This window comes from Neomonachus schauinslandi, chromosome 2, assembly GCF_002201575.2.
Source record: "Neomonachus schauinslandi chromosome 2, ASM220157v2, whole genome shotgun sequence".
In the NCBI taxonomy this organism is placed as follows: Eukaryota; Metazoa; Chordata; class Mammalia; order Carnivora; family Phocidae; genus Neomonachus; species Neomonachus schauinslandi.
In genome coordinates this window covers 117022987-117037817 of record NC_058404.1, presented here as the reverse complement: position 1 = coordinate 117037817, position 14831 = coordinate 117022987, and the positions used below count along the sequence as shown (strand labels likewise).

Sequence of the window (14831 nt, the reverse complement as noted above, 5' to 3'; positions counted from 1 at the left end):
TGTGATGAATAGTTCAGATGATTTACAAATATTAGTGTTTTTATTACTGAAACATGAAATTGAAAACTCTTCACTTTTCCCATAAGCTTCTTAGATTTTTGTCTATTGCAAAACCCTCTCAGAGCCATGTGAATAGAGATGAAATTATTTATATTCTAAGATGGCAAGAAAACTACTTTATTGAAATCCTATTTGTCATAACTGGCTTCTTAAGGTACTCAACGTATTCCAATACTTAATACGTCTAGCCCTCACAACATTCAAGCCTAATTAGACATATAAATTTACATTACAGTTGATGAAATAATTAAATTTCATTGACTGGAAGGACACTAGACTTTACATTCTCTGGGGAAATACTTCAATTTATAGAATGTTACTATTTTTAAAGTCTAACTTTTTCTGTTACCACCCTCTTCCTATACACACTAAATAATATATATAAAAACTCAGTCATTAAATTATCTGTGATCTATAAAATCATCCAATATAATGCATCTTCACTCCAGGACTACTAGAATTCCAGTTGAGCCTCTGTAGGGCAGCTACTGTTTTCCCCATATTATGCTCTCAATACAGGCAAGATTTGCTTCAGTTTTTTAGGAAAACAAGTCACACTTCAGCATATACTGGAATGAGATGTTCTTGTTCAAAAATCTAGGGGGTGTATTCTTAGTAAAGTTTATCTTACTTTAAAAGAAAACAATACTATGGTATGTAAATGTATTTATGGCTTTTTCTAATTGCTTATATAATTTTTATAATTACTGCATTAATATAGTTTTTATAAAAGGATACATTTTCTATATAACCTATGATCATCACAATATAATTTATAATCTCAGTTACTAATAAACAGTACTACCACATCCTTGTTAAGCATCAGAATCGGAAACCTAACCTTAGAATATCAGATGCCTTCCATTTTTATCTCATTAATTATCATCTATGTTTTATAGAGGAGGAAACCAAAGATCACACAGCTCATACATGGAGAGACTGGGATTCAAAAGCGGGTCTTCTGACTTTAAGTCAGTGTTCTTTTAGTGTTGGGTTTTTTGTTTTGTTTTGTTTTTTAATCACTAAAATCCAACAGAAAGCACAATATGCAAAAGGTGATACTGGCCAAATTTCTACTAAAGTAGGATTTGAGCTTACAGTCCTAAAAGCCTACCTTGGCTCACCTACTTATCTGTCTATTCATTCATTGGCATCATGTTTATTGAGAGCTGCAGTGGGAATACAATGGTGTGCAAATCAAACAATTCCCTGCCCTCATTCAACTTACATTCTATTGGGGGGAAAAAAACCTATGCATAACAAAATAAATGATAAATACTATTAATACTACTTTCATCACATGTTCAGTTAAAAAGCTTTGTAGTTCACGTAAGTATGGAAAAATCAAGGTCTAAGATCTACCTGAAGATAAACTCTAATACAAAAGTACCTGTATAAAATACCAAACTGAATTATATACATTACTAGATGGATGCATACTTTCATATGTACAGATTCCTAAAAAGTCTTCTAACTTTTCTGAAGTACCATAGAAATTAAAAGTTGCTTCTCTTCTCAACTCTGTCCAGGACATATGTTCTAGGATGGGATAAAATTTTCCACTTCAAGTGGCAATGTGCAAACTGTGCGTTACTGCTTTAATTTCTTGTAGGTACTGAGGTCACATGAACTGTTAGTTCTTGAGCTGAGTTTGTATCAGATCATTTTGTCCAGTTTAGTCCAAACTGGCCCTGAACTATAAACAAATAATGATGATTTTATGGGTTGTTTTTGGCCTTTTGACCCTAAAGGGGATTTGAGGTTCATGCCAAATGATGTTTAATCAACAGAAATCTTTGTTTCTCAAAACAGAAACATCTGTAGGCAGATTTTAATCATGTAAATAGATGTTTACCCCACATGCAAGTAATGGGATTATCTCAATCCTGAATTCTATTTTACTATGAATAATTTAGTGTCATTGTTTAAGAGTAGTTTAAAAAAGTATCTTTCCTTAGAAAAAGAGCAAGTTTGTTTAAAAAGCTTTATCTTCACGGAAATCTTTTACCAATATATTTTAGAAGATGTTAGAAAAATTTAGGGATTAAAGGAAAGGGTTTGAGATTAGAGGTTTATAAAGATTCAGTAGCACACATCAAAGTTGAAGGAATAAATTTGCTGCTCATAGTCTAATGAATGTAGCAATTTTTTGGACTTCTAGTTTCTGGATGAAATGAGGTATCTGTGAAGTACAAAATGGCTGTTGCATTTTGCTTGTGAGTACTAAATTGTTTATCTGGTCCAGAAAACCTCATATCTTCTGTCAGAAACTATATGTAAAACAATGATAGGCTAATTTGTTAATTTACAAATGAGGCTACGACTCAGACCCCTCACATTTTGTTTTAACAATGTACACACACATACTTGGAAACAATTTCAAGATTTAATCATGATACAGGAGCTTCTTTTATACGAAGTTAACTAAAATTAAAACTATAACACTTTTGGGCAGTAAAAATAAAGCAGCCCCCGTCCCCTTTTTTTCCCATGGTATAGGAAGAAGCTATCAGCATGTAAACAACTCAGAAATTAATCCATCCACAAAAATTCTTGGAATGGGTATTTTGCTCATGAATTCTCAGGAATGTGGAAAACCAGGATAAATCAAAATTCAACATTTATTAGGTACATTCTATGTGCATTCGTTAGACTAGCAATGTGAGGAAAAGTAGGCAATGGGAGAAAAGTACTGTATCATGGGAGTTCATAATCTATTGGAAGACATAGATCCCTAAATAACTGATATGAAGTAATTTAAAAAAAGGTAAAGATATAATACAGAAATATGAGAAATCAATTATATAAAATTCATTTTGAAAATGGGGAGATGAAATATTTGGGGGGAGAGGGAGAATCAATTGAAATGAGGCCAAGGACTAACACAGAATATGAGGAATAGTGGGGAGAATGTAGAAAACTTTATATTGGGTCATTCCTGCCACCTTGTAAGGCACCTTATTCAGTAGGATTAATTCTTGGGGCTTTACTAGAAGATGAACTATTTCTTTTTTTAAAAATTCATGTATGCTACCAGTCTCTTGGGATTCCAGAAGTTCTTATCAAGAATTAATCATTTTAATCATTGTTTTCACACACTATGGAGACTGTTAAAATAAAAATGTTAAACAGACTTACAAGATTCAAATCTTAAAAAATTTCCAAATTTTGGGGCACCTGGGTGGCTCAGTTGTTAAGCGTCTGCCTTCGGCTCAGGTCATGATCCCAGGGTCCTGGGATCAAGCCCCACGCTGGGCTCCCTGCTCCGCAGGAAGCCTGTTCTCCCTCTCCCACTCCCCCTGCTTGTGTTCCCTCTCTTGCTGTGTCTCTCTGTGTCAAATAAATAAATAAAATCTTAAAAAAAAAAAAAAAAAGATCTCCAAATTTTGCTTAAAAACATTTAGCATTTTAAGGTAAGAAATAATAGAAATTCCATTGTGAAGATTTTTATTAAATTATAGTATATTACAGTTTATGTCCTAATAATAAAATTTTAGGGTAATGTGATATAAAAACCTACTTGGCCACATTACTTCTTGAGTTTCTTCTGGGCAGCTTTCTTCTTGACCATCTGTAATCGCTTCATGGCATTGAGCTGTGATTCTTGTGAAGTTGGACCTTTAAGGGATGCTGACGGAGAGCTGCTTGATTCTGAAGTGGTTTTGCTAGTGGTACTTCCACTAGGCCCTGATGTCCCACTATTTCCATTCCCACTGAGCTGGCTGGTGTTTCCTGGAACTAAACTACTTGGACTAGGAAGACCCACTTTGCTAACATTGTCACAACTAACAGAGCGACTAAGGCCAGTTTTGCCCAAAGTTAGAGGTGGAGGTGGTTTCAATGGTACAGCGGGTGCAGTGCTGTTACTGGAACCTATTTTGGAACCTATTCCACCTTTAGATGATGTTGCCAGACCAGTTAAGCCCACAGGCTTCTGGTTAGTTGATGAGGTAGCAGGTTTCCCACTGTTGTTTTGAGTTGTTGAACTCAATTTTGCTGTTGATGGACCAGCAGAGGAATTTTTAGCTGCAAAAGCTGCCCATCCAGTTAGGCCACTAGTTACTGAAGAGGAAACACTGGTACTAGAAGAATTTCCTGAAATAGCTGTGGAGGTCTAAAAAAAAAAATAGGATTAATATTGCTTCAGAGCCAAATGTAATTAACAATATAATATCTTAAATATATAACAAGTTGAATTGGACTTTTTATACAAAAGTAATGACTTGGGAAATTTAAATCATACCACTAAAATTAAGTTCTTATGAAACTGATCTGAAAAAACACAAGTAATAACACTTATCCATAGCTAATGGATGCTATCACTTCCAAAGCAGAAATTCTGGAATGTCATATTCTTGTTCTAATGATTCCAAAAAAGAAATGTATGAAATTCCTTTTTGGGAATTGCTTTTAGATTCAGTTACAAGCTCTCTCAGAAAATCAGATTTAATGCTTTAACTTGTTATTCAACCAAAAAAGGTATTACCTAGTTCAATAAAGCACCTAATTCTTTACACCTTGCTCCAAATGGCTTGTCAATTATTTCAAAAATAGAATCCGCTCTTAATGGACAAAAATGCTCGTACCCAGGACATTTAGAAGATGTCTGAGATAAACAGATTCATGTGATAATTATTTATTGAGTGAATGAACGTGTCAGATTCTCAATCCATTTTTTAAAAAAATTTTGAGCAAATAGCTCCTGCAGTGCAAAATATATACAGATGTGCAATGTTAACTATTTGGAATTGTACAGCTCCGGTGATATATTAAAAAGGTTTCGTAACTTTATTTTCACAATTTGTTTAAGGTTTCTACTAAACTATCACACAAGAGATCCCTGCTTCTGTATAAAGTATTTTATCAATTGCCTCATAAGCTGCACAGTGACATTTTAAGTAGGCCTAACTCACTCCCAGAGGAATTTCTTAAAGATATAACACCTTAGTTTTTCTAATTAACTTCCTTGGCCAGTCAAAAGCAACAGTGATACCAATGTCATTATACAAATAAATATTGCTTTTATTCACATGAGAACAAATTTTTTTCACCTTCACATTAGGCAAAATTATGTTTTGTTCAAATTAATTATAAATTTAACTTCTCACCAGCACTCTTTCTACCTTTATATTCTTAAGATTCACAAAAGTGTTAAATTTACATAGAGGTAAAAGATTAAATCTTACAAATAGTATTTTACTTAAAAATACAGTAATTACCATGTCTAAAATACATGCAGTTGTACTTCAGACCTGAACTCTGGGAGAGTTGGTAAAAACACAAAGTAGCCTTCAATACTGTTGGCATGTAAAAATTTTTTAAAATTTATTTATTTTTAAAATATTTTATTTATTTATTTGAGAGAGCAAGAGTGAGAGAGATCACAGAGGGAAAGGAAGAGGGAGAAGCAGACTCGCCGCTGAGCAGAGAGCCTGATGTGGGGCTCGATCCCAGAACCCTGAGATCATGACCTGAGCCGAAGGCAGACACTTAACCAACTGAGCCACTCAGGCGCCCCTATTTATTTATTTTAGAGAGAGAGAGGAGAGAGACAGAAAGAGGGGGAGGGGCAGAGGGAGAGGGAGAAACCTCAAGCAGACTCCCTGATGAGTGCAGAGCCCAATGAAGGCTTGATCTCAGGACCCTGAGATCATGACCTGAGCTGAAATCAAGAGTCGGCCACTTAACCAACTGAGCCACTCAGGTGCCCCTGCATATAAACATTTTTAACCAATGTGAAAAGTAATCAGAATAGAGTGCTGAGATATTTATTTCATAAGAGGAAAAGTCCAGATTTTTGCTCACATACTCTGAAAATTAGAATTTTTTTTTTTTTTTTTTTTTTTACAGTAACATCATCCAGTAACTCTCTCATAAGGTTATTCAGAGAAGATAAACCACACATAAGTTATAAATTCCTAGAGGAATGCACACAGGTAATGAGAAAAAGTTAAATGAAGCAAAAAGGACAGAAGTGTAGTAAAACTTTTAATTTTCAGTTATAAAAGATCTAATTTTTTTCCTTTTCTATTAAACACAAAACTGTCTGCCATATGGCTAAATGATCTTTCAACAAACTTTACAAAAGAAAACCCATCTGAAGGAAGTAAAAAGACCAACACTTAAGAAGTACAAACAGAAAGCAAGTTCTCTGTGTATAGCATTTTAGTTTAATGGCTTGCTATTAGTGGTATTGCTTTTCAACAGAATGACAGATGGTTTATAATGCTATTAGGACAGGAAAAAGTAAAATAACACAAACAATGGAGACCAAGTGATTTCTTAGTATTTCAGTATAGATAATAAATTTCTCAGCTATTTCTCAATTTTTAACTATTAATATTTTCTTGCCCACTATCCTTGTTAGAAAGCCATTTGCTTTTTAATATGTGAAAGGAAACAAATTTTTTCCATAGTAAAAATGTGTTCACTTTCATCATAAGAACAACAAAATTTCTAAATCAGAATAAACATGACAGCCAAGGCCTTAACTTAGTTTCCATAAAATGATTTCATGTTGGATTTCTTAAAATTAAACTTTAGTAGTAACAAGTTGGTATAATAATCTACTTAAAAGAGATTTAAGTATAAAATACAGCAACTCTAATTACTTTCAATAAATTATTCTCCCTCTATTCCAACTTGCTAAGTTTTTATATGGCAAATATGGATATCCTTTGGATATTAACTCTTTCCTGGCAAATTAAGTTTAAAAATGATCTGCGAATAAAATTATCAGTATCTTTCTCAGAGTACTTTACATTCACAATCTTTTTTTTTTTTTTTTTTAGATTTATTTATTTGAGAGAGAGTGAGACAGAGAGAGCAGGGGAGGTGGAGGGAGGGGGAGAGCGAGAATCTAGATCAGACTCCTTGCTGAACACAGAGTCCAGTGCAGGACTCATTCCCACAACCCTGAGATCAGGACCTGAACCAAAATCAAGAGTTGGATGCTTAGCCAACTGGGCCACCCAAGCACTCCTTTACATTCATATTCTTTATCATCACAGCAAGGTTCTTGAACTTTGCTACTTATAGTCACTAGGACAGGGTAATATCTAGAATTTTCTAGGATCAACCTTTGAGAATTTGGGGCTAATATTTTTTCTACCATCTTTAGTACTCTGTTTAAAACTGGAATGTGTAACTCAGTAAAAATATTGTTTTTGTTATAAAATTAGGTTAGAAAAATATTTTATTCCATGATATCAAAATGCCAGATATTAATAATAATGTAGTGTGATTTCAAGGATTCAAAACTAAGAATGAGAAAGGTGACACTTTCACTAGATAATCTGGTCCTTTTGTATAAGAAGTAGGTACCATGAAAGTTCATGATAATGAAGGAAAAAAGACAAAAGTAGAAAACTTCTTCAATAGCCAATAAGCAGAGAGAAAAAAATGCTACAAGGCCAATCAGCACAAGTTATGTGAGAAGCAAAACTGCTGCTACTGAGGGCAGTTACTTAGAATTTAAACAAAATTCCCGATTGGAGGCAAGTGTCTGACTACATAGAAATGGTAAAGAATACCACCCCGGAATGCTTACAGAGAATCTTTTCTAACTGTGACAAAAAGAGAAATAACAGAGTTAGATATTAAATAATTATATAAATGTTCCCTTTCTATCTAATGGAATAGTAATGCAGTCTTTTCCCAACATATGGACATTTAGCATATAAAGTTCCTCATCAATATTTTTTTCAAGTAAGTATTTTTGAGTCAACTAAATTAAAATCCAATCTTAGATAAAAATGGAATGTACTGTACCTTGACCTCTGTTCTCTTAAATGCTTGAAAAGCTGTCTCTTGTTTGAGTTTAGTTTCTGGTTTCTTAACCAATGGATCTTTGACAGCTGGAGCTACAGACACAACTGTGGGGGCTGGTTTCTGAGGTGGTTTCTGAGTTTTTTGAGCCTGTAAAAATCAGTGAATTAAATTAGATACAAAATCTTAAATGAATGCACAATAAAAGACAATAAAAATCTGTCACGGACTACTCGTCTAACTGAAATACAGTTGAACATTTAAAAAATATTGTGGTGACACTGAAAATATAGATTCTTGACCAAATTATTTTTATCATCATCCTATGAATGGTTTTACAGATTTTATTCATTTCTAAACAGTAAAGATAATATTAAGCTTTAGAAATCATGCAGATTAGGTTGATTAAATACATTTTAACAAGACAAACCAAACTGTTTCTTTTAAAAAAGGAAAATCACAAATTATTTGCAACCAGTTAGCTTTACTTGTACTGAGTGCATTTATTTATTGTGGTTGGTCAAAGACTTAGGAGTTTTCTTCTTGATGTTCAGGTACAAATCCCTAAGTAACTGAGGGTGAGTTAAAAGGTAGTTCAGATCAATTATATGATTTCAAATACCAAACGTGGATAAAAACTATTGGTGACAAATGGTGTATCCTTTTGAGGTTTTCCACACTGCAGAAGTAGGCATGCTAAACTCTTCGAGAAAGTCCACAAATACAATTTTCTATGTTATTAAAGAGGAATCTGTATCCACTGTTCCTTTATAAGCATTTTCAGTTTTATTTTGACCAATAATTGAGTTTTTTCCTTTATTTTATAACTTTGTATTCTCTTCTGAACTCTAATCATTTTTCAGATTATTAGTGTTTTCCAGGTAAATAAGCATAACTACATAAACAGTATAGTGCAGTGTCTGAAAGCACAGTTTTTAGAGTCAAACAGATATAGGATTAAAACCCAGCTCAACTACTTCCTTAGCTATGTTACCACAGGTAAAATATGTAAATCTCTAAAATCATCATTCTCTTCATCTGCAATATGGGGATAAGACCACCTGTTTCTAAGGTGGGTTATGAGGATGAATTATGATTACACAAATGTCTAGTATAGTGTCTGGCACATGTTGAGTGCAGACAGTAATAGTTTTTATTTATTCAACACCATCATTTATATAGGATAAGAAAACTGAATCTGGAAGAACCCATACATACTGGATGGGGAAAGATGCTCCCAGCCAGTCCATTGTCTTTGACAATCCTAATAAGACCATGCAGGACTTTATCAGGAAATTTATTAATAATCTGTTCCCATTTCTGGAAATTTCAATGCAGTCTTTTTGTCTGGACTTTCTTGTGCAATCCTCTTGTGCTACGGTTTGCTGTACTATATAATTTTGGTCCTTAAGTTTCAATTCAACCCATTTTTTGTATTACATTTTTTCCATATGAAAGTATACCTACTTTCAAACATCACTTACAAAGAAACATTCAGACCAAGAATATTATTAAGGATGCTAGAACACTTACCTGTGGTAAAATATCTCTTACCAGCAGGAAAGGAGGACCATCTTATCCTCTACTGCAAAACCATGTTATGAGAATGCAGCCCTCAGAGTAAATCAGAAATACATGGTTCCATAACCACGGCTTTCAATCATACACTTCCTTCAACCCACATCTACTATTTCAGAGGTTAGATCTGAAGACTGGCTTAACTTACACGGCGTCAGCAGATGAAGATTCCTTACAACGAAGCCAAGAAAGGGCCTTTGGATCTTCTTCTGCTTCTTCTACATCACCTAGCCATCTTATGAGTGGAGTAAGAAATACCCAGAACCCTTGGTCCTTTGCTGGTAATACTAGTTTTGGGATTTAGATATTATTACTGACTTGGTTCTGCCCAACAAAGGTATATAATTTTTCATTGGGTGACTACATTGCAGAATGTATGAAATCTCCCACTCAAGGCAATAATTGCCAGTATGACAGCAATCAAAAATACCACATATTTCTAAACGCTCCTGAGTAGGTATGTTATTACTTTAGATTGAAAACCACTGCAATAAGTCATAGGAGTCTCTGACTTAGTGCTGGGGCAAAACCCATTACCTGGTAAAGAGAACATTATAGAACTGAAGAATGATGTTGGAGCCTGCCACACTACCACATTCTTAACTAGGTCTTCCTATAATAATGTGTACTGCCGAACCTGCCCTAGTTAGAAAAATCAGTGTGAGGAGAATGGGGATATAAGATGCTATTAATAGTATCTCTGAGATACCTTGGAGCAATAACCAATGCACATATCAGAACTGTACTGAAAACAATTGTAGTTAGAATGACTAAATTTAGTACCCGCACTATTTCCAAACTCCTTTCTCTCATTAAATTTTGTGTTTCTTGGATCCTGATCTTCAGGCTCACTTCAGATCCTGCCTTTTGGTATTCCTCTGAGTCTACTCTTGGTGAATTCTACTCATGTTTTTTTTTTTTTAAAGATTTTATTTATTTATTTGACAGAGAGAGACACAGCGAGAGAGGGAACACAGGCAGGGGGAGTGGGAGAGGGAGAAGCAGGCTTGCTGCCGAGCAGGGAGCCCGATGTGGGGTTTGATCCCAGGACCCTGGGATCATGACCCGAGCCGAAGGCAGACGCCCAACGACTGAGCCACCCAGGCGCCCCTCTACTCATGTTTTAACATTAGCCATGGCTCTCCATTCAGTACTTTGACTCTTGGACATACAGATTGAACTTATTGACTATTCTGGTACTAATTCACATTTCCTCCATTTTACACACCTTAAACGGAGAACAACAGAAAGTAGGATGTGTTCTACACAGTCCTGTGCTCTGCTCTGGTGCTATGCCAATGGATGAGACGTGGTCTTACTGATAAATGAATTACACATTTAATTTGTAAAGCAGATAGAAGATATTAGAGATGGAAAAAAAAAGCTGAAAAGCAGGACATATGGGAACAAGAAAGTTCACCAAATATCCAAGAAATGATACACTCAGTCTGGCATGGCCAGAGTGTATGGATGTATATGGTGAAGTGGTGGGAGAGACGAATACAAAGATAGACTTGGGTCAAAGAGAGAAGATCCATATATTCCCCTAATGAGTATAACCTCATTAGATAAGTAATGGAGAGCCACTGGGCATATTTAAGCAGATAAAATCAGATAAAAATTTTAGAGGAATAATTCTAATTGTTTTCACTGAAGTGAGTAAGGCACATTGAAAGGAAGCAAGGAGACTTCTTCTTTTTTTTTGGTCATTTTTTGGAGCCCAACACGGGGCTTAAACTCACAACTCTGAAATCAAGACCTGAGCTAAGGTCAAGAGTCAGATGTTTAACCTACTGAACCACCTAGGTGCCCCAGTAACAAGGAGAATTCTTGAGGGGCTAAAGCAATAACAATTAGTGGAACAGGGTAGTAAAGGCAAAATGAACAGATGTGAGAAATGTATAAGAGGTAGAACTAGCAAATTTGGTAAACAAAGGGATATGGAATTAAGAGAGGCAACAAGGATAATGTTTTCTAGTTCAGGCAACCGGGGGAAAAAACTGAGGGGAGAAGAAAACAATTTTAATTTTAAAGATGTTGAACTTAGAGTTACTGTAAGATATCTGGTCAGCTGCCAAAGTTCATTCTGGAAAGAGGACTAGAACTATAAACATAGATTTGAATGGAGGAGAAAATATTTTGAAGAGAACAGTACTTACTTTATTGAGACTTACAATAAAATAACAATTAAAAAAATCTTTGAAGATAAACTAAAGAAAGAAAGATTACAGTCACAAATTATTTATTTTTATTATTATAATTCTTAGTGACTACTTCTGTCAATGCCCTGGAATGTACTATATTGCTCACCCATAATCATTTAGTTGAGGTCCTGGAAGACTGGTTTAAATGATAAACTAAATAAAAATCAAACTGAGCAGAAAAATTATACCTTGTCACAGAAATTCCCTGTTACAAACTGAAAATATACACACTATTGAAATTTTACTAATTTTCATAGTAGTAAAAACATTTCCTATTTCTAATTTATCTGATTGAAAAGTAAAATAGGTACCTTGAATTTTTACTTTTAACTACGTACTTCTGCCTTTAAAAAAATATATTTGGCCAGAAAAGTCTATGTAGAAATGTATTTGGTTAACAGATGTGAAAACTCTTCTATCAAGAGACCCTAATCTAAGGCAGGGGAGGAAGGAGAGGAGAAGCGAATAAGTCACTAAAGTAAGTAACAATTTCTTGATTAAAGGAAAATGATGAAGTTTATTTATCTGCTTTTTAAATGAATAAAAGTTACAAAACTATCCAATATAACAAGTGAAAACACATTTCAGTATGATGTTTTAAAGGCAGTTATATTAGCAAGCTGTAAAAAGAGAAAGTACATTGGGAAAATGAGATAAATGTTCACTCGAAGACAATGAGAAGGACAGACTGAGGAATTGAGAAACACAGATGGATGAAAAAAATGATCAACATCACTAGCCATCAGGGAAATACAAATCAAAACCACCATGAGATACCACCTTACACCAGTTAGAATGGCAAAAATTAACAAAACAGGAAACAACAAATGTTGGCGAGGATGTGGAGAAAGGGGAACCCTCTTACACTGTTGGTGGGAATGCAGGCTGGTACAGCCACTCTGGAAAACGGTATGGAGGTTCCTCAAGATGTTAAGAATAGAGCTACCCTACGACCCAGCAATTGCACTACTAGGTATTTACCCCAAAGATACAGACATAGTGAAAAGAAGGGGCACGTGCACCCTAATGTTCATAGCAACAATGTCCACAATAGCCAAACTGTGGAAGGAGCCAAGATGCCCTTCAACAGATGAATGGATAAAGAAGATGTGGTAAATATACACAATGGAATATTATCCAGCTATCAGAAACGATGAATATCCACCCATTTGCATCGACATGGATGGAACTGGAGGGGATTATGTTAAGTGAAGTAAGTCAAGCAGACAAAGACAATTATCATATGGTTTCACTCAAATGTGGAACATAAGCAATAGCACGGAAGACCATAGGGGAATGGAGGGAAATCCAAAAGGGGAGAAATCAGAGAGGGAGATGAACCATGAGAGACTATGGACCCTGAGAAACAATCTGGGGGTTTTTTTGGGGGGGAGGGGGTAACAGGGTCATGGGTATTGAGGAGGGCACATGCTGTGATGAGCACTGGGTGTTATACTTAACTAATGAATCATTGAATACTACATCAAAAACTAATTATGTACTATACAGTGGCTAACTGAACATAATAAAAAAAAATGAGAAACACAGATGGAAAGACAGACATGCATATGCAAATAATGCTTCTGTACATAGTTTGTGAATTTGATGGTTTAAGCCCACTCAGGAATAAACATTTTCAGTATGTCCTTACCAGACTCACCAAAGACTAGGGCTTTGTATCTCACCATTTCCCACAGTGTTTTACGGTATTTCTAAATGTTTATAAATACAGTGACATACTAGTAAGGACTATTCATATTTTGTGGGTCTCTAATCCTGTTTATCTATAGTAGAATAAGCTAAAAGCTCAACAGAGAAAAGTGAATATAATATGGTCTAGTCTTTAGGCATAGATACATAAATCATACATGTACACTATACATACAAACATTTAAATAATCAGTACACGTAATTTATTTTTTCAATAACTTAAATATTCAAATTTTATTTTGAAAAGTACCTATCAACAAAAAAATGACAGAGACTGTTTAAAATAGAGAAAAAAATGATTCCTACCATTCTTTTCATTTGTCTGGTACATCGAGCACAATACCACACAAGACGAGGGTCATTCACTTCCTTGTCTGTCACCTGGGGCTTATGGCAATCTTGGTGGTAGAGATTATGGCACTCCTGACATTCTACTAATTGATTACCGGATGCCACCGTCATTTGCCTAAGAAAATATACCATTAAAAACTGCACTTATTTGAATGCAACAATTTAAAGCCATTTTAGGGTTGTTTTGATAAGTGTGATATATAAAAGAGGGAAACACCCCAGATAACCAAACAGCAAAATAACAAACTCTAGCATGTAGCCTGCACAAGCATTCCATGCTCAAGAATGAATGAATGTAGGGTGCCCTAATAACTGAATTTGGCTATATTTTCCTAGTCACTTCTCATTATAATTTTTTTCTTTCTCCCAGAAGGGAGTAGACTTTGGTTAGTGCCCCAACAATCTCATAACATTTTCTCTATACTTCTATTAAATTCCTTTATATTTGTTACCTACACATTGTCCTGTCTTCTTCATTAATACATAAGTTCATTAAAGTAAGTTGCCTATATATTTAAATTGACTTATGCATGAAGGTAGAAACAGGACCTAATTATCTAGAGTGTTTAGCATATTACTGTGCAGATAAGAGTGTTCAATAAATATATGTATTATCAACTGAAGAGAATGTAGCAAATTGTGTATCAAGAAAAATAAATTCAAAAAGCAATCACCACAGCCTTAGACTATCATAAGTCTCCAAATGGAGGGTTCAAGTTACTAGCTCGCTCTCCACTATTACTTTACCATTTATTTCTTATTTAAAAATTATAAACTTCATGGTAGATAAAGGTTGAAATAAATATATGTGAAAACAATGAAGCTGTAACAAATGATCTTATTCAGAAGTACATTAACTCATTCTCTGTAAGGTTCACAAAAGCTTTCAGTTATTTACTCAGTCCCAATGCACCAGAACCTAACATTTTCATGAAGAAAACAGCAACAAAGATGGTAATCTTTTCTGTTGTGTTAGACAGTACAAGTCATTAACAAAAATATAGCGCCTTGAATCAAGCAGTTTAAAATTCAGTTTTTCTGATTTTTACAATGCATCTTCTAATAAGCAAAATTATCCATGTTTTTATAATTATGTATCCATGATTTAAAACAACGCTCAAAATAACCTATACAATCCATTCATTTTTTTTTTCCATTATT

General features: G+C 34.5%; 1 protein-coding gene across 2 annotated transcripts in view; it reads right to left on the bottom strand.

Annotated features, from left to right (window-relative positions):
• Positions 1 to 3496: 3496 nt before the first annotated feature.
• The window catches only part of INTS12 (integrator complex subunit 12), a 33382-nt gene continuing 22047 nt past the window's right edge, over positions 3497 to 14831 (bottom strand). For both annotated transcript variants that reach the window (XM_021680365.1, XM_044912654.1), the window contains exons 5-7: positions 13626 to 13785; positions 7831 to 7977; positions 3497 to 4174 (exon numbers count right to left, since the gene is read on the bottom strand). In XM_021680365.1, coding sequence (XP_021536040.1) covers positions 3590 to 4174; positions 7831 to 7977; positions 13626 to 13785 — 892 coding nt within the window. In that variant the 3' untranslated portion in view covers positions 3497 to 3589. The remainder of the gene's footprint in view (positions 4175 to 7830; positions 7978 to 13625; positions 13786 to 14831) is intronic.